Source organism: Neovison vison, chromosome 2 (assembly GCF_020171115.1).
Source record: "Neovison vison isolate M4711 chromosome 2, ASM_NN_V1, whole genome shotgun sequence".
In the NCBI taxonomy this organism is placed as follows: Eukaryota; Metazoa; Chordata; class Mammalia; order Carnivora; family Mustelidae; genus Neogale; species Neogale vison.
This window is the reverse complement of record NC_058092.1, coordinates 224,395,022-224,415,148: the sequence shown is the minus strand read 5'-3', so window position 1 is coordinate 224,415,148 and position 20,127 is coordinate 224,395,022. Positions and strand designations below refer to the sequence as shown.

The following is a 20,127-nucleotide window of genomic DNA, read 5'->3' as shown; positions in this document are numbered from 1 at the left end:
CCCCGACAGTAGGGGACTCCCACAGGCCAAGTGAGCAAGGTGTGGAGAAAGCGAGTTCTTGGCCTCCCGCGCGCACACGCCCGCCCTCCCTCAGGCCTCCTCTGGTCAAGTCTGGCAACCTTCGCTCTTCAGCCCCAGCCCTCTGAGGAGCGCGTCAGGGTGGAGTGGGAAACAGCTGTGTCTTCTGGCTCCAGGGGAGGAGAATGAGAGAATCAGAGCAGGAGGGAGGGAGAGAGTGAGCAAGCGTGGCTTGAGGTTGGAGCGACCTTGTAACCTCTCTTCCCGAGACAAGAAAACCCGTGCCCCTTCCCACCCGGACCGCAGAGCCTCGGGGTGCCGTGAAGCTTGTGCACCTGAGGCCTGGCTCCAGGCTTGCTGATGGCTGAAACGGAAGCCGGATGTCTGCCTGGGGTCCTCCAAGCCGGTGCCTGGGCCAGGAGTGTGGCCTCTGGGTCAGGCTTAGGAGGCCCTGATTCCCTCTCTGGTGGCTTGGGTGCCCTTCCGTCCCCTCCCGGGTCAGTGGGGTAGCAGACAATGGGAGAGGCGACCAGGGGTCTGGAGCGACCTCGTGGGCGTGAGCGGTGACTCAAGCAGCTGTGTGCACGGCCAGGTGCTGCGGTCACTGTAGGAGAAGCAGATGTTTGCTGGCGCTGTTTCTGCCCCTGGCTAGCCTAGCCCTCCCCTCCCCAGCTCCCTTGCGGCCTGAACATGCATTGGCGCTGGGCTTAAGTGAGCTGCTCTAGGGGGGAGGCAGCCAACTCCACAAGAGGATGCTGCTGTGGTCAGTCAGGGGAGCTAGGGCTGGCTGGATCTGCTGTCCCTGTCCCTGGAACATTCCACAGGGCAGGCTGGGGCAAGTCGCTCGTAATCGCAGAGACCCCTCAGGTCATCCAGGTCACCTCTCTCTTTGAGCTCTTGTGTCGAATCTCAATCAGAATCTGCAAACTGTAGTCCCCTGGCCAAATCCACAGTCACTGCTTTTGTAAATAAAGTTTTATTGGAACAGAGCCATACTTCTCGGTTGTGTATTATCTATGGTTGCTTTTGCTCTGCATTCGCAGAGTTGAATAGCTGAGATCAGAGACCCCAAATGGCCTGCAGATCCCTTAAGTATGTGTTATTGGCCCTTTGCAGTTAAAGTTTGCAGACCTCTGGCAAATCGTGCTGAGCAGGGCAGCTTTCTTCCCGGCCCCTTCCCATGGGTTCTCAGAGCCTTCTTTCCGGTTGTGAAGTCACATCTCTTCCACCTCTTCATTTACTGTCTCCAACCTGGATCCTCACAATGATGATGATAATTAAAGTACTGCTCCTTTAGTCTTAACCCCGAGAAATTAGCATCTCTCACTCCTTTGACTTTAGAGAACAGGCCATTACACCTGTGTAATTATGTGACTCTCTCCTGAATTTGGGGGGAATCGTTTGATCCTTTTTTTTTTTAACTTTTAAGAATTTATGTATTTATTTGACACAGAGAGAGAGATCACAAGTAGGCAGAGAGGCAGGCAGAAAGACGGGGAAGCAGGCTCCCTGCTGAGCAGAGAGCCCCATGTGGGGCTCGATCCCAGGACCCTGGGATCATGACCCGAGCCGAAGGCAGAGGCTTTAACCCACTGAGCCACCCAGGCACCTCTTTGTTTGATCCTTTAACTTGACTCAAGCGCTTAGGTTTTGTCCCAGCGACCTTGAGGACAGGGCCTGTCTTCTTCAATGAGGCTGAGCTTGGGCTTCAGCTTGGGTGACACCAAACTTCTCCTCTGTTCCCTCAGGTGACAGCTGGTCTTCCTTTATTAAACATGTATGTAGGCAACCTTTCTCCCTTCACTGATACTTTCATATTTTTTAGGTTAGTAAAAATTCATATGTATTGAATAATAGTGCTGGGCAGAATTTAATCCTTACAGTGACCCCATGGGGCAGGTATTTCTCTCCCCATTACGCGGTGGAGGAACTGAGGCTCAGAGAGGTCAAGTAAGTTGCCTGGGGTCACACAGCTTGGCAGGATTCAAACCCTAGTTCTGGAGATCGGATTCTGACTACGGCCCTATTCTGCCTCTTCATTTATAGGTGTCTTTATAGCATCAAGCTTAGGAGACTCTCAGAAAACACTCCCTCATGCTCTAACCCCCAAATAGGACAAGGGGACCCCTGTGGTGAGAAGGACCCGTGAGGAACTCCTGAGGAAAGTTTCATTCCCCCATTGTCCTTTTTTTTTTTTTTTTTTTAAAGATTTTATTTATATATGTGAGAGAATAAGAGGGAGAGGGAAAGCATGAGATGGGAGAAGGTCAGAGGGAGAAGCAGACCTCCTGATGGTCAGGGAGCCCGATGTGGGACTCGATCCTAGGGCTCCAGGATCATGACCTGAGCTGAAGGCCGTTGCTTAGCCACCTGAGCCACCCAGGCTAAACCCCATTGTCCTGTTTTGATAGCAGGAATCCAGGCTGGACCTGGAGCTTGGGTGCTCAGCGCTTCTCTCTGGAGGGGATCCACCTCCTCACCAAGACAAGGGTCCCCGTACCACCTGATGGGGCTGGGGCTTCTTGGAGGCTGGAGCTGGAGGCAGGGCCAGCTTAGGACATGTGAGCTCCAGGACTCATCCTCAAGGACCTTGCTGCTTCCCAGGGAAGGGTCAGGGAGAGGATGTTTTCCCCTCGAACCCCGGGAAGCCGGCTCTCGGCAGACCACAGCTGGGTCTCGGCAGGCCTTTCTCAGACGTGGTCAAGGGAGTGGCTGAGATGAGCAGAGCCGGCTCACTGGGCTGTGGGAGCAAAGCGGCAAGGTCGTGCCTTGGCAGCTCCTGATGGTGCCCCCTGTGTGCAGTGTGCACGGCCTGGCCCGGGACGCCGCCCCGAGCTGCAACTCATCTGCTCAGGAAAAGGGCTCAGGACTCTGCTCCTTCCTGCCTATGGGGCATTGCGTCTCTGGGGGCCGAGAGCCGCTTGGAGCCTGCCTTGGGGTCTTGTGTCGCTCTCTTGATATGAGGCCGGATGAACTAAGAAGGCTCCTCCTGTGTTGGGCCCAGATTGTGGCCTGGCCTTGCTGACCCTCTGCAGGTAAATCTGTCCCCACCTGCCGGACGGTGATCCAGTGACCCGGCTCCTGCGGCCCCCTCCCCGGCCCCAGGTCTTGGGTGGCTCCCAGATGTTGATGACAGCCTCCTTGTGCTTGATCCGGGCCAGGGGCTGTGAAACCCTGTCCTGTTTTGTCTCAAGGAACCCATCAAGACAACCCTGGTTTTATTCTTGTCTTACAGGGAGAGAAAGAGAGAGAGAGAGAGGGGGCGTCATATCCTCACAGTTAAATATTTGGAGTCTTACAGCCCTGATCGAAACCAAGATCTACTTGCTGCGGAGTCCCTATGAACAGACTCTAGACACCAGGCCACACTCGGCTCTGGGATGCTGGTTTTGCTGAAGCAGCCGCAGGGGCCTTGCCCTGCCCTGGAGGAGGCTGGGAGTGGGCACTCTTGGCATTCCCTGCTGAGTACTGTCCCACGGGGACCCCAGCCCGGGCTGACTGCTCGCCCAGCAGCTCCTGGGCTGAGACCAGGGCACCTATCTCCGTCATAGATCCCTCAAAGAAGCTCATTTTCAGAGGCTGGGGTTTCTGGATCCTCCCTTTCTCCTGCCAGTAGGGCAGGGAATCCTTCAAGACCCAGAGGTCCCTCTGAGCCCAGGGCCCGGTGGGGTCTTTCCGTTGGCTGCCTTCCTTCCATCTTCTCCCTGCCCCCTACCACTTTCACTTGAAGCCCCCCTTCCCAGCATAAGGACTCCCCAAAACCAGAAGTCGGAATGCACTGAAGACTTTTCCATTTCTGTTTTCTCATTATGAATATTTCCTAAGCCCTCCTGAGGGCTCACGTGATTCAGGGAGACTGGTCAGAGACTGGTAGGGATGGATCCTTGTACCTTTATGCCCGGCATATAGTAACACTCATGTAACAATCTATTTCCTCTCTTCTCCCCTGCTGTGACTCCTAAGATGAGTTTCATGGTCCAGTGGAGGATTTCATGCTCTTTGCTTCTACATGCCTGCCTATATTCTTTTTTCTTCTCAAATTGTGCTCATTCATCCCTAGACCCCGTAAGAACCTCGGGGTTATCTTCGAGACTCTGCTCAAAGATCATGTCCTCTAGATGGTGAATGTTCCCCCACATCCTGCGGGTTCCCGCAGAACTTTGTCCTTATTTCCTAGAACACGACTCACAGTGCACTAGGTTGGAGGCCTTGAACACCCACTACCTCGTTGACTGTCCCCCAGGACTGACCCCTCAACATCTGGATGTGTCCCTCACAGCTGGGGTGCGGGAGCCGTCCGGTGTTTGCTGACCAAATGATTGAACTTACTGTAAAAATGTAGGGTTTGGAGCCCGGGTCCTCTCCCTCCATGTGCATTTCATTAGCCCTTGTCATTTAGGAAGTATATGGTACTTAGAAGCCATAACAGCCTAACACCATCTGGACCCTTATGGGGATTCCGCATCATGGACACAACGCTGTTTTGTGTGCGTGTTGGGGGGATTTCAATCTCATTTTGCAGAGGAGAATGCTGAGACTCAGCAAGGTTAAGCACCACGTGCAAGGCCCTTCACTGGAAGCAAACCCGTGGACGTGGTAGCTGATGGGAGCCGTGGCATTCCATGGTCTCCCTCCCGACTGGGCATTTTTTTTTTTTCTTTTTGCTTCTAGACTCCCCTCCTTCCACCCAAAGGGTTAATGCCAAGTCGTTCCCAGTGTATCATATCTGAAAATGTTTATTTGTTCATTCCACAGATTCCAGAGCGGAAACAGCTCTCCATCCCAAAGATTGAGTCTCCAGAGGGTTACTATGAAGAGGCTGAGCCGTACGACGCATCCCTCAATGGTACACCGTGGGCCAGGGCTGGGGCTTGGAGGGGGCAACCGCTTCTTGCACAGATGCCAGTGCTGGACACAGAGGGAGGCCTGGGCTGCCCTTTCCAGAGAGTCTGGCTGGAGTTGAGAACTGGCCGCAGAGCCTTGGCCCTCTGTTCTGTGGAGAGCTGAGCGGCACCGCAGACCCAGGCCTGCCTGTAAGAAGGGGCTTGGGATGGCCCACAGTCAGCTGCTTTACTGTGTCTGATCCTTTCTCTCTTCCTGCCCGGACACTCGAACAGTGCTGGATTCAGCACAGAAATGACATGGAGGAGAGGCGTGTTGGCCCAGGGGTGCTTGGAAGCAAAGGGAGTGTGTGGTCAGGCTGAGTCAGGGCCCGTTCCAGGGTGGCTTTCATTGGACTCCTAGTTAACCGTGCTCACTCTGTCTGCCAAGCATGCTTCTAGGAGTCAGGAACTCAGGAGAGCTCAGGAGAGCTCAGGAGAGCCCAGAGTCACAGCATTTAGATTCTGTGAGGAGAGACAGACAACAGGTAAACCTAGGCTGTGTCAGGGGATGGGTGATACAGTGTTAGGATGGAAAACACAGGGTCTGGTTAGGGTGGGAGAGGGTGTTCTCTGAGGTAGGGAAGGGCTCTCTGGTAGCATGACCTTGAGCTGATTCCTGAATGAAGTGGGCCATGGGCGAGGCCAGAGACCTGCTGGAAGAACTTTCTAGACTGCACAGCACTTGCAGAGCTCCTGAAGCAGGAGGGCTCTCGGCGTGCTTCTGGAGCAGCAAAGAGGCCAGTGGGGCCGGAGCGAGGGGAGAGACGAAGGTTGGGGACCAAGGGGTCAGCCGCAGGCCACAGGAAGGACTTTGGCTTCTTTCTGACGAGAGTGCAAGCCACGGGGAGGTTCCTTAGTGACTGACCCCTGTACCACAGGGACAGGGCTCACGCTGGACCCCTCTGTCTTCGGCCCGTGGTGCTCAGCCTGGGCAAGTCAGATCAGAACGGCTCCTGGGGTAGGGATTCAATAGCCCAGAAAGGCCCCACAAATTCTGGGAGAGAGAGTGTGTTGAGGCCTGCGCACCCAAGCAGCTGGACTCTGGTCCCCTCACTCTGCCCTTCTCACCTCAGTCAGCTTCCTTCCTTGGTGAGCGAAAGGTCTTTGAAAGCATAAAGCGGTTTGCCGATGTAAGAGGCGAGGGTCCGCGGTGTAGGGACGAGCTTGGCCGGGCAGGGGCACTGCCGGCTCCGTAAAGAGCAGGACCAGAGATCACGGGGGGGACCAGACCCTTGGAGCCACGTCAGATCTTTCTTTCTTCACACTTTACCTACTGCTCCAGTCCCAGGAACTGCGTGGGAGGTGAGGACCTGTTTGGAGTGAGGTTATTTTATTCTGGGAGGCCAGCTTTGTGGCCAGACCTCGCTTCGCTTGAACCCACTGAGTGTGTGGGATGTTGCTGAGTCCCGGATGGGGCCGTGATTTCAGACCAAGGTGAGGGTGTGGCGCTGCTGTCTGGATGCCTCTGGAAGGCGGAAGCTGTGACTCAGCACAGCGGGTACCTCCATGCGTCTTAAACCCTGCTCTCCCGGGTGTGGCCGGAGCCAGCCGGGGCCTGCACCCCAGACACTCCTGGGGGCCTGTTTGTGGAGCAGACGCTTCATCCCATCGTAAACAAGTGGACTCAAGCTTCTCAGCATTTGTCCCGGCCGCGAATTCATGTTGCTTTTAGCCGGGACTGGGGTGTCCCTGTGAGGAGGTGGGTAGCGAGCCGTTAGTTGTCTTTCCTGTTCTGCGAGGACAAGGACCGAAGATGACGTGGAGAGACTTGGTCACACGGGCCACCAAGGGAGGGCTTCACCCATGTTATCCGCCGGCCTGCCCTTAGTTCCTGCGTGTCCCCTGCCCGCCCCTGCCCCCGTCCCCCGCCAGCTGCTGGAGCTGGTCACGGCAGGAAGAATGGCCTTCGGCCACCAGCGATGTGTAGACTTCCCACAGGAGACCAGTTGCCCAGCTGCTTGTCCCCACACTGCTCTCAAGGGCCAGGCCCCTCTCTCCAAGTGCAAGTTGAGTCCGCGCCCTGATGGCCCGTGCAGAGGGGAGGGCCGGTCCCGCGTGCGTGAAAGGTCAGCTGCTTGGCTGTGATGTCTCGTGCTGGGCTCGTGGCAGCTCCTGGAACAAATAACGCCCCTCCCAGTGCATAGTTACACGACACGAATCTCTTTCTCATGAGCAGTTCAGTGTGGGTATTACTGGTCAGTGGGGAGCTTAGGCTCCTAACGGTGTGGGCTCGGCCACCCTCGAAGGCCACAGAATCCTCTGCAGAGAGCAAGCGGAGAACCCCTGCATGCTTCTTAAAAGTACCAGCCTGAAGTGACTTTTACCCACATTGCACTGGTGACTGCAGTCGTTACTGGTCATCTCTGGAGGGGTGGGGGCTGGGAAACGAACCGGCTGGGGCTGGTCCCGAGAAGCCCACACCTCTGGTGGAAAAGTCCTCGCTTCCGGGGGACAGGCAGCCATGTGGTCACATCTGGGTTCCTCTGTGTCTCTCTCTGCGCTTGGGTCTGTCCCTCTCTTCATCTTGTCTTTCTCCATCTCGCCTTTCTCTGTGCTTCTGGATCTCACACAGGTCACTCTGGCGGATTTTCCCCCACTGGAGTCCCCAGATGGGTGCAGGTGCCTGAGGGAGTCATTTACGCCACGATCACCTTGGGTACTGTTTGTCCCCAGAGCTGGAATGCCTGTGACTCTGCCTGGCTCTTGGAGATGGGATGCATGCCCGGGGGTGGCCTCTGACCTCTTCCCAGCCTTGTGCATGGGTCCTGCATGTGCACACGTGTCTCGCCCTTCCAGAAGGAGAGGTTGCCCCACCTTCCACAGACCTCTGCTGGCGGCATCCGAAGGTGTGATGCCCACACGGGTGCAGGACCAGAGGGCTGCGTGGTGGTTCTGCCCTCTGTTCCCAAAGACCATCAGCAGCACATGGGGTGGGGGGTTCCACCCAGGGATGCAGAAAGGGGATGGAATTACGTGAGCCTCCTGCCTTTCACTCCTCTTCATCCTGGACCCCTGGAAGCCACGTATCTGTCTTGCTTTCACGGCCCTGCTATGATCGCTCTTAGAGATAAATAAGAAACTGACAGTACCTTTGCCCAAGTGTCCACGAAGTTTCTCCAAGTGGTTTGAGGTTACTGGAATTGGCCGTTTGTTCTCAGCTTCCCCACAACCCCCTAGAGGTGGATGGGCAGGTGTTAGAATTTTTCATGGACGCCTGGGCCATCCCCAGAAGCACCAACAGTGGGGGGGTTTGGTCAGTGTCTTCCTGCTAAACTCTGCGACCTCCCTCTATTAATTTTTTGTTATGAAGGGAGGCATCCCGATGACGTTGCCTCGTTCTTTTGATTTCCCTTCGTGAATAGATAATACCATATGGACAAGGAGGACTTTGTTTTTTAATAATATTCCCCGGCTCCCAGCACCAGATCAGATCAGCTCTACTTGAGGTTGCCCTGCTGCCTCTCGGCACCGACCTATCCGCACAAGGAATTTTTTTTTTAAGATTTTGTTTATTTATTTGACAGAGAGAGATCACAAGTAGGCAGAGAGGCAGGCAGAGAGAGAGAGAGAGGAAGGGAAGCAGACTCCCTGCTGAGCAGAGAGCCAGATGCAGGGCTCAATCCCAGGACCCTGAGATCATGACCTGAGCCGAAGGCAGAGGCTTTAAGCCACTGAGCCACCCAGGCACCCCCGCACAGGGAATTTTAATCGTGCCTCGTCCCTCCCCATCCTCCTTACCAAGCTGCACACCAGCCGTCAGAGCTCCCGGCAATCTTGGTGGCTTGGCCTGCCCCGAAGTGCATGCATCCCGCCATCCGGGATGACTGTGAATGGCCCTGGAATGAACATCTGGATGCATGTACACCCCCTCCCTCCACCCCGGTTTCCTAGGATGGACTCCCAGGACTGGGGTAACGGGGTCAAGGGTAGGGGTGTGTTTACAGCTCTCGCAGCAACGCGCTGCTGCCGTGTTTTCTGAGAGGCTCATGTGCATTTCCGATACTACGAGCAGCAGGAGAGTTTGGGTCCCCGGTTGGATACATCTCTCCTCCCCATCTTTGCTCATTTCATGGGCGTGAGATCAGGAGCTCCTGCAACTTTTCTGTTAAGGTGTGAAGGGGAGTGGCACCACACTGCTGCCAAAGCTGATGCTAAAATATGAGAAGTGTTACTGTTACAAATAGTGAAACACCTTCACTGGCCCTGGAGCTAGACTGACCATGGCAGCCGCCTCCTTCTGGTTTTCTGTATTCTATATTCTAAGTTAAATGTGGTCGTCTTCCCAGTGCAGAGAGGAGAAGGGGCTTCTGCAGAAGGGAAGGGTGAGGGCCCAGGGGCTGACTTTTTTCTGAAGGGGATGGGAGGGAAGAATAGACAAGGCACATTCACCCTGACTCAAGGGGATGGAACAAGTCTGTGGATGTCACAGGGAAGTAGATGACGGCTGGACTTTCTGTTAGAGCTACCGGTCATAGAAGGAGGTAGCCAGTGATCAGGAGGTAGTGAGCTCTCCATCCAGAGGGAATTCAAACAGAGGCTGGGTCAGCAGCAAGGTTCCCACAGCCAGGATTCCTGTGTTGAGCCAGGGGGGTAGACAAGGGATCCCTAGGTTCTCTTTTCTCCGTGTCCTGCTTTTCGGGGTTTTACAGATTTACTTTTCTCTTCGCCTTGTTTTAGTTGGCCCTAAACAGCAGAACGAGGCCTGGAGAACAGAGCAACTCTTGCAGGGGGCCGTGGAGGGGTGGGAGGGAAGAGAAACTGAGGCACAGGGGGCATGCAGGGAACAGAACACAGTTCACGCCTGATGGGCTCTGGGATCCTCTTGGACAGAACAAACGCATGGGGTTGGTGGGTTGCTGGAGGTGGAGGAGGGGTCGGAGGTAGAAACCAGAAGGGGCTGTCTGTGCTGGGAGGTGTGCAGGGGTGGGAGAGCAAGAGGAGTGGGTTGGGAAAAGGGCTGTGACCAAGAGGGACGGCCACTTTCGCCCCAGAGCCATTTCCTGCTGTGGTTTATCTCACCTGAAGAAACTGCAGCCCCTCCCCGGGGACAAAACCAGGGATGGAACTGGCCACACTGGGAGGCCTACCATGTGCCCATCTTGGGCTCAGATGGTGGCCCCTTCCTCTGGGCACCCCCCACCCCCGGGAGCCAGGCTCCCCCCACTGCTTAATCCCTCAGGTGACGAAACAGAGGCCCCCAGGCGGGACTGGCCTTGTCAAGTGTGGACAGTCACCTGTGTACCTCATCCTGTCTGAAATTTCTGTGGAGCCTGGGATGAGATTTGAGGAGGAAAAGGGAAACGCTCCTGGTTTGGGTGATTTGTGTCTGTGGCCAGCAGCAGCATCCAAGAAGGTTCACGGAGGAGGCTTGGGGGCCGGGCCTGCCCCGGTCTGTGGCTGGTGGCTGTCCATCTGGTTCAAGGGCACAGAGAGGCAGGGGCCATGTGGCCTGGAAGCCCCTGGCTGCCCCTGTCTCCTGCCCTTCTCCCTAGACCAAGGTCCCCTGCCCGGTGGGGTCCTGACCGCGTGGGTCTTCCTTGCAGAGGATGGAGAGGCGGTGAGCAGCTCCTATGAGTCCTATGATGAAGAGGAAAACAGCAAGGGCAAGTCGGCCCCCCACCAGTGGCCCTCGCCGGAGGCCAGCATCGAGCTGATGCGTGACGCCCGCATCTGTGCCTTCCTGTGGCGTAAGAAGTGGCTGGGGCAGTGGGCCAAGCAGCTCTGCGTCATCAAGGACACCAGGCTCCTGGTCAGTTGGGCCCCTGTCGTGTTCCCATCTTTTCTCTTTGGGGGGAGTCGGGGAGATGGACCCTGATACCAGGTGGCTGGAGCCGTTTCTATCTCGAGTTTTCTCCCCTCCCTAACCTGAAACGCTATGCCAAACATCCTGTGGCTGGATGAGTGTGCTGCTTAACTAAGAAAGTCTCCTGGTTTTCATAGGTCTCTGCAGGGGGCTGGGACCACCATCCCCTGCCCCCAGTTCTGTCACATAGATGCAGTTTCTGGGAATCTCGTCCCCTGGTCTGAGGGCTCATTCTTCCTCACATGCTGACCCCTGGTCGTTTGGGGCAGAGCCTGCTGCCTGGTCAGGGCTCTCCCTACCCTGGTTCTGGCCGCTGCATTCACCTGTCACAATGTTAGAATCAGAGGCGTTGTCTCAGAAGTCATGGTATTTTGAGACACTGATTGTAAGTCAAAACCCGTAAAAGAATTGGAAGATAGCGCTCTGACCGCAGCCCTGTTTCCTGTTTTTTCTAAATTACAATTCAGTTTTATGTCCTCATTTGAAGTGCCTTGGAGTCATTACGATCACACTTTCTTCTCGGGTCACATCACGCTGTGCTCGGCGCAAACGTTCTTTCTGGGAATCCCATTCCACAGTCCTGTGACAGACAGGGGCAAAGTGTTTTGTCTGGGAGGGGAAGCGAGTCCCTTTCTTTTTTGCTGCAAATCATTTTCCTAACTAAGCAGCTAATGAGCTTGGGGTTTGTTCCCGACGCACCCTTTCCTGAGGGTGGTAAGTGAGAAAGGCGGACAGGTGGGGAAGTCGGAAGAGTGAGTTCAGCCTGCAGGTATGAGAGTGGGCTGCAGGGGTGCCTTCCTGCAGCTCACTGAGGCCTGCAGGGACCTTAGAGCAGCCTGGGTAAGCAGGGTGCGTAGGCATCCCTGCGCGAGGCTGGCAAGGCAGAGGCATGAGGGATAGGGGACGATCTGCCTGGTCGCTTGGATGTCAAGGACAAGAGCTACTGATATTGGGGACCATGTTTCTGTACCTTTGGTTTGGCTGGGAGAGCCCAGGGCTTGGGGGGTCCCGCTGTGCCACTGGCCCCCCTCTGCAGGACCCGCCCAGGCCTGGTGCCCCTCGGAGAGCGGCACAGCATCTCTCTTCCCTTTTAGTGCTACAAATCCTCCAAGGACCACAGCCCGCAGCTGGACGTGAACTTGCTGGGCAGCAGCGTCATCCACAAGGAGAAGCAAGTGCGGAAGAAGGAGCACAAGCTGAAGATCACGCCCATGAACGCCGACGTGATCGTGCTAGGCCTGCAGAGCAGGGACCAAGCGGAGCAGTGGCTCAGGGTGAGGGTGGCCCCGGGCTGGCGGGGACACATGCCTGCTCCCCTTGGGGCTCCCGGGCACTCCTCGTTCTGGTGCCCTGGCTTTTTCTAAAAGAGATGACCCAGCAAGGGCAAAGGATCTCCGGGCCTTCAGACTCTCAGGGCGCCTGTGTTCTCGGTAGTAGCAGTCAGGCCAAACGAAAGGGCACAGCGCTCTGCTGCTAAGCCCGGCCTTGGGCTCTCCCCGAGACTCCCTCGCCCTTTGGCTGCTGGAGCGGCATCGCATCTAGGAAAGGTGACTAGACGGCAGAGTCACTTGTAAAGCACTTACCACGGGCCATGCCCTTGTCACCAACGCAACTCCTCTGACCTCACGGGGGTGGGGGGGGCGCGTAGCCTCCCCATGTCAATAGCACCGTTTCACGGGGGTGCTGATTAAAGCTCAGACTTGACCCATCAAGGTCACCCGGCAAGGGAGTGGCAGCCTCGGGTTTCAAACCCACGACTGTCAGACCACAGTCCTGTGTGTCCTACCATCCCATGTGCAGATGGTCAGGTCGGCCCGCAGGTACACAGTATGGCCCCAGCGATGATGAAGCCTGGCGTGCCCCATGTTAAAGAGAAGCTTGACCATTCTGGAAGCTATAAGGTTGGCACCAGGAAGTGGCCCCCGGTTGCAGAGGGATGTCCAAAGCCAGCAGGACCCCTGGTGAAGCCAGACTGAGCCAGAGAGTTCCCTTCCTTCCTTGGTTTCTGCTCTCTGCACAAGTACTTGTGTGCACTCACATGCACATGCACTTGTAGAGGGACAGGCACCTGTACACACACACACACACACACAGAGGCACCTGTACACACACACACACACACACACACACACACAGGTACCTGTACACACACAGACACACACACACACACAGAGGCACCTGTACACACACACACAGGTACCTGTACACACACACACACAGACACACACACACACACAGGTACCTGTACACACACACACACACAGACACACACACAGGCACCTGTACACACACACACACACACAGAGGCACCTGTACACACACACACACACAGGTACCTGTACACACACACACACAGACACACACACAGGCACCTGTACACACACACACACACACACAGAGAGGCACCTGTACACACACACACACACAGAGGCACCTGTACACACACACACACACAGGCACCTGTACACACACACACACACACACACATCCCACACACCTCCCTCCTGCTCCCAGTTCCCAGGGCTGCTCCTGCCGCTCAGACCTTCCTGTCCTTCCTCTGACCCCCCCAGTCTTCTCCCTCCCCGACTCACACGCCTTCCTCCTGAGACCCTCTGCTGCCGCTTTCAGAAGGTACAGCCACTGGGCTGGCCGTACCTTCCTCCCTGGTCAGATGAGCGCAGAGGCAGGCCTGGCTGCGAAGGGCCTGACTCCCGGGACTTGCCGCCTCCTGTGGTTTGACAGGGCTGGTGAGCCTGTGTGATGGCTCACAACCACCTACATGCGTCTGTTTTGTTAAACCCACCTACCTTCCCTGGCCTCCGGGTCCCAGCGCTGCGTAATCACGCCTGCGCCCACAGGGCAGGACAGGTGGATGGCCGTGGGTGGGAAACGCGGAGTACGGGACAAGGGCTCCGGGAGAAGAAAGCACAGGCAGGACTCTCCCAGAGAAGCTCTCAAGCCTTTGAGGTTTCCAGGTTTCACGTGCTTCCCCCACCGAGGGTGTTGGCATTTCCGGGCCCTGGCTCATGAGGATGGTACCTTCATATGCGAGTCCCCACAGCCGCCCCTGGTGCAGGTGTGGCCCCAGGGGGTGACCGCAGTTGCGGCCCCGGGGTCACGCAGCTGGTGGGCTGACTGTGGTCTTCCCGCAGCACCCCGTTGCGTGGTCCAGGGTCCGGACCTGGAGTCTGTCTATGAAGTGAGACCTGCCCTCTGTGTCCCCGTCCCCGTAGCCGTTCTTCTTCTCTTCTTTGGCTTTTCTACTTTTGAACTTGTTTCCACAAAGTGCTCTAAGCAGAGACTGAAGAAAGAGGGTCTGTGAAAGAGCTCTTGTTGAATCCAGCGGGCTCCGGATGTGTGTGTGTGTGTGTGTGTGTGTGTGTGTGTGTGCGTGTGTGTGTGTGCGCGTGTGGCTGCCCAAGGTGGTTACCTTCTGCCCAGTGTGGCCAGAGCATCCTCTGACCCGTGGGCCCCCAGCCCAGGCCCCTGGGTGCCAGAGAAAAGGCTCTTCCTGGAGTAGGGTGGGCCGGACTGCGACAGGCCCCAGGCGGCCGTGGGGAGCCCCGCTTCCTGAGCAGCGGGAGGATCTCCGCAGCAGACTCCACGGCCCCAAAAAGCTGGGGGGGGGGACTTTGGCAAATACTGTCTTTATCATACCCACAGCTGAGCAGCCTTCCCTCCCCGCCGCAGGATGAGGGCATGGAGGGGCCTTGCAGAGCTGAGGGCTGGCAGCTCTGGCCATCTTCCAGCTTTGCTGTAAAGCAACCCCCCTGGCCTGCCCTGCCCAACCCCAGAACATGTGGGGGTGTGCAGGAGAGGGGGCCAAGGGAACAAGCCTCCCCCCAGCAGCCTGCCCAGTCCCCAGCCAGGTGCTGCGGGGGCGAGGGAGAGTCGCTGTTCCTCGGCAAGCGGGCGTCCCCTCTCTCTCCTCTACCATGTGCCCTGACCCCGAGGGGCTCTCACAAGGTCTGGCTGTGGTTCAGGCTGAAAGACCTCCACGGATGGCTTCTGTCTCCTTCAGGTCATCCAGGAGGTGAGTGGCCTGCCTTTAGAAGGAGTGTCCGACGGAAACCAGTACAGCCCAGATGTCCAGCGCCTGAACTGTCAGAAAGTAAGCCTCTATCCTGCCTGGAAGAGAGTTCAATTCTCCGCCTTTTCTATAAACATTAGAAGTACAAGATGGAGGTCTTTGCTTTGCACCAGCCCCGTGAGTAAGAGACATACAAAGCTTGGATAAAGCCAGTAGCTTCAGGCAGAAAAGCTGACTTTGATACTCTTGCTTGGCTGCAGGAAGCTTTATTGAACTGAGGTCAGCATGCACCCCATTCTTACACACACCTGTACACACACCTGAAATTCATGGTAGGAGGCCTTTCTTTTGCACTGACTCCTGGTAAGGCTTCAGGGCTGGGAGAACTATCCCCATGTTGATTCCAACTAAAGGGCTCTGTTGCTCATTTGCCTGGAGCTGGGGGGCCCGGTGCTCATGGAAGGGAGGGCTGTCACCTGTGGCTTCACATTCCAGGTCCCAAGTATCTGTAAACGGGTACCCTGAAGTCTGGGAGTGCACAGAGCAGAGCGTCCCTGGGCCTCACCCTGGTTCCCCTGGCCCTGGCAGGGAAGAAGGCAGAGGGTCCTGAGATGTCTCAAGCAGGGAGTCCGGAAGGCACAGGTCCTCCCTCACAGAGTTCCCTGGCCAGGTCTACCCGTCCTTGAGCCCCAGCCTCTACCCAGGCCTGTTGGCTGGGAGTCTCTCCGCCTGCTTCCCGGAGGTCTGGACAAAGTCGTTTTCTGAGAGAAGCTAGGTTGGAACGTTCTGAGTGCTTCACCTTCTAACAGCAGCCCCCACGCCCTTCTAGAAACTCCTAGGTACCCTAATAGCCCTGGGGGTGTAGACGGGGATATTTCCCTATTTAAACACATGCACAGCAGGGCCCAGAAGGGCTTATGAGTGGGGCACCTGGTCTGGATGGAGAGTGTTCCAGCCAGGGCTCCAACCTAGGTCTGACCCTGTGTAGACAAGCGGGCCTTTCTCGGGAGCCTGATGTGTGCGTCGTGCCATCCGTTCTTGAAAGCGTCCCTCGTGCCTGGGTGGTTCCAGCCCGGCGGTCAGGTCCAGTAGGGATGAGAACTCTAAGCACCGCCTCCCCCGGGCTGGCCACAGGGTTGCTCTCCCCGCAGGCTGAGCAGGCATCGTGAGAACTTGTGTACTCGGATGTGTGGTGGCCCAAAGAAGAGGGTCGTCTCCGGGATGGGGCTGGGAAAGGGAAGGCGAAGGCAGGTCCCCCAGAGAGCCCGAGGGAAGCCTGGCTGATGGGCCATCAGGAACCCGGACTCTGCAGTGACCCCCGGCCTACATCTGAACGCTCTGAGTTTCCCGTACGTTGTTGATTCCTGAGGTAACTATTCCCAGACAAGGTCACCCACTTGTCTCCCTCTCTTCCGCAGCTAGATGTAACGGAGAAGTACCTGTCAGCCCCGGAATATGGAAGCTCCATAGAAGGCCACGCCGAGGTCCCAGAGGCCAAAGATGGTACCAGCGTTTGTGGCCGGCAGCCTCGGCTGGGGCGGGGGGTTGGCGTCCCGGGCTGTGAGACGTGGCTGTCCGGCTCAGCCCTAATGGGTTTGAACAGCTGCGTGCAACATGCCTCCAACTTATAAACTGCTTGGAAATAATACAGCTGATCAAGCCAAGAGAAAGGGGGAGATGAGCAAATCGAGGTCAAGTTTTACGAATTGCTGGGGGTGGGGTAGAACAGTCTTGCGTGTCTTCTTTTTTGCTGACCCCGGACCCAGTCACTTAGAGCCAGTACAGTCAGTGGAGATGCTCCAGTGCTGTGTGGGGCGCCGGGCTGGCTCAGTCGGTGGAGCCCCCAGCTCGTGGTCTGGGTTCAGGTCATGACCTCAGGGTCATGGGATCGAGCCCAGCGTTGCGCTCCCTGCTCAGTGGGAAATCAGCTTGGGATTCGCCCTCTCCCTCTGCCCTTCCTGCCTGTGCTGTTTCGCTCACTCCCTCTCTCACTCTCTTTCTCAACTAAATCTTTTTTTTTTTAAAAATAGAAATTATCTTTAACCAAAAAAAAAAAAAAAATGAGTTGGTGTCCCCCTCTTGAGTGTGTGATTCCAGGGATTCCTGGCTCTGTCTGTGGCTCCTGGTCTGGGGAGCCGATGTGTGTGCGGGCGCGCAAGAGGGAGGGGCAGAGGCTGCGGGAATGGGGGGGGCTGTTCCTGCTTCTCATCGTGGCATGTCAGCGGGTTGTGGGCCCTGCTGACAGCTTTTTCTCTCCTCTCGACAGTCAAGAAGAAGTCTTCTCCTGGCCTCAAACTGAGCAACCTAATGAATCTGGGCAGGAAGAAATCTACCTCGCTGGAGCCTCCGGATAAGTCCCTCGAGACATCCAGTAAGACCCGCAGCCGCCTGTGGCACCCCTGGGCTCCCCCCCCGCCCCCGGGATGGGAGCCTGGCTCCGGGAAGGTTGGCTCAGACTGTGCAGGCCTCTAGAGGTGGGAGCTCTTGCTGGAAGCATCTTAGGGAAAGCCGCCCTGCAGCTCCTGCCTCCGTCTGCCGTCCCTGGGGGTGGCTCGTGATGTGTACCAGCCTCGGTGTCGCGGCAGTGCTGGATCCTTGGTGCGCGTGACGGGTCCTCCCGGTGCTCCTCCGGCAGCTCTGTTCGTTTCAGCGGTCTTGAAGGAGCACAGCAAGCAGCGCCTGGGAACGGGGACCTTGCAGAGGGGGAACACAGTCCCGAGAGCCCACAGGCCAAGTGCAGCTTCATACCCCGAAGCTACACGCTGTGTCATGGCTACCCCGAAGCCACACGCTGTGTCTTTGCAGTAGCTGTAAGGACTCGGGGACAGAAAGAACCTTTCCTGCTCTGAGGTCGGAGGGGGCTTCCTGGACCTGAGCCCTGACAGTTGGGCAGGAGCTGAACGGGCTGACATGGTGTCCCCGGGCAGGAGCTAGGACTCAGACATGGGGACAGTGAGGCCCATTAAGGGGACGACAGAAGCCCACGTTGCTGGTACAGAGGGTGTGTCTGGGTGCTGCTAGGCTCACTGAGGTCATCTCTACTCCCTTTATTCTGTCTTGAGGAAACAGAGGCCTGTCCCACAAAATATCCGGAGGGAGCCTCTGTCCGGGCTCCCAATCTGGGACTCGTTGCTCTGGCTCTTCCTGGGGCCTGAAAGCTGCTACTATCTTCCTTTAGGCCTTTTCCTTTTCCTCGTAGAACTTGTGTCCCAACCCTGGGCTCCTTCCCTGAGTCCCAGTCCAGTTCTGGTTTCTGAGACTGGCAGGGTGGGGGGTGGAATGGGAAGTCAGCAGATGGGGCCTCACTTGTGGGGCCTCTTGCTTCTCTGGCCAGGAGACCGGGGTCGTGGCCCTGCTCTGCCAGCCCCTGCCTGCAGCCCTGGGGGGCACAGTGGTTGGCACAGAAAGCTGGTCTCAGTGAGTCGCTGGGAGATGGAGCTGGATTATTGCTGGAAGTCTCCAGCAGAGAAGCATGCTCCTGTCCCCTGTGGCTAGGGAAGGGTGATGGAGAACATCGTTACTCTCCTTCCCAAGACCTCCCCTCTGTGCTCCCTGCTTTCTTGACGCAGAGTTTTCAGTTCAGAGAACTGTGATGGGCAAGTGAGGCCCTTGCCTGGGTGAGCCAGCATTTTTAGGTTCTAGGCTTGAATTCTCCAGTGCTGCTGTTCGTGTGGCTCTGAGAAACTCATGATCCCCACTGTAGGCCCAGCACTGGGTGGGTGGGAACTTGGCCATGCACCGTGACCCTTCGCGTGACTTTGAACCCTGAGCCCTGGAGAAGCTCAGGGTCTGCTGGGGGCGGCTGACATGGAAGCAGGCCTCACCGTTATGGGATCTGCGAGTTCCGGAGGGAGGCAGAGCAAGGCCTGCAGGACCAAGGGAGGGTCAAGCAAGGCTAGCGGAGTTTGGGAGGAGGAGGGGGAGCCGGGGAAGGGGAAGAGGAATTTGCAGGCTGAGGCTGAGTGACTGGGTGACGAAAGGGCCGTCTGTCAGGGGCGCCGAGGAGGCTAAGGCTGTAGAGCCCAGTGAGCTGACAGCACCAGTGGTGGGGCACCCTGGACTGGGGACCTTCCTGCACGTGGCCCAAGTGACCAGGGGCTGGGAGGGCTTCTGCCAGCAGGGTGTGAGGCCGGGGAGCCTGGTCCTGCAACATAGCCAGCCAGCCTGCTCTAGCCAACAGCACACCTCCCCCCCTCGGGCCGGACGTAGTCCCCCACACAGCAGAGCTGTGCAGTCCGCTTTCCAGGGGTCTGGCCACGCACACACAGGCAGGGCAAAGACTGGGCTGGATTCCCAGCCTCCTTGAGGTGAGAGAGCTGCTCGGGCAAAGCCTGACAGGTCTGGGAACAGAGATTCTGGGGGAGATCCTGGGAGGCCCAATGGCAGCCACGGACGCGCTTGTCCCCTCTCTGACAGGTTACCTGAACGTGCTGGTGAACAGCCAGTGGAAGTCACGCTGGTGCTCTGTCAGGGACAGTCACCTGCATTTCTACCAGGACCGGAACCGGAGCAAGGTGGCCCAGCAGCCCCTCAGCCTGGTGGGCTGTGAGGTGGTCCCAGACCCGAGCCCTGACCACCTGTACTCCTTCCGCATCCTCCACCGTGGCGAGGAGGTGGCCAAGCTGGAGGTACTGCTGGCCTGTGGGGGAGGCTGGGGCGGGGGGTGGTGGGGGGGGGGTGGGGAGGAGGCCAGGGCCAGGGGCAGGGGCGAGGCCTTGCATGGGCGTCCAGGCTGCCAGCTGTGCTTCTCGGACTGCCATCCTACCCTCCGAGAGGCTGTGTAGCCCTGCCTGGTTTTGGTTTTTTGTTTGTTTGTTTGTTTGTTTTTACTCCCTCACATTTTACTTCTTTGCATTTTTAAAAAAAATGTCCATTCCCTTTCTGACCTCAGAGCAGTTGTGTTATAGGAAAGGGACAATGAGCTACTTCCTGCACTGGGGGCAGGAGGAGTATTTATAACTCCCTGAGCTGCTTGAAAAACCTTCTGGGGATTCACAGTGGGTTTGATTTGGTTTGTGTATCACCAGATGGGGCCCTGCACATGGAGACAATTGTTTGTTAGGGCTTATCTGGGGGAAGAATGAGGTTTGTGACACAATGAGGTTTCTCCCACTCCCCACCCTCTGTTTGATGTGATGTTACAATTGCGAAAATAAGAGGTGACCTAATGCCTTGCATTGAGCTGGGGCAGGCCTGAGCCAGCGTTCTAGACACACAGGGAAGCACTCTTCACTGGCCCCTGTTCACCTGGTCCTTTCTCCGGGGTCTTTCTCCAAATTGTGCTCCAATACTGCCCTCTGGTGGCTAAAAGCTCCACATCCCAGTTGCTTCCTGGAGGAGAACCCCCCACCCCACCGGACCAGCTTGATAGCCCCCCACCCATCCAGCTGTCC

At 57.0% G+C, this 20,127-nt stretch overlaps 1 protein-coding gene across 3 annotated transcripts in view; it reads left to right on the top strand.

Annotated features, from left to right (window-relative positions):
- Positions 1-20,127, top strand: part of AFAP1L2 (actin filament associated protein 1 like 2) — a 98,014-nt gene that overhangs the window by 69,078 nt on the left and 8,809 nt on the right. For 2 of the 3 annotated variants that reach the window (XM_044240578.1, XM_044240577.1), the window contains exons 5-11: positions 4,774-4,864; positions 10,445-10,650; positions 11,799-11,978; positions 14,726-14,815; positions 16,153-16,237; positions 17,001-17,105; positions 19,151-19,362. In XM_044240578.1, the coding sequence (XP_044096513.1) occupies positions 4,774-4,864; positions 10,445-10,650; positions 11,799-11,978; positions 14,726-14,815; positions 16,153-16,237; positions 17,001-17,105; positions 19,151-19,362 (969 nt within the window). Of the gene's footprint in view, positions 1-4,773; positions 4,865-7,473; positions 7,558-10,444; positions 10,651-11,798; positions 11,979-14,725; positions 14,816-16,152; positions 16,238-17,000; positions 17,106-19,150; positions 19,363-20,127 lie in introns of all 3 variants that reach the window. The other variant, XM_044240579.1, reaches the window with a different exon arrangement.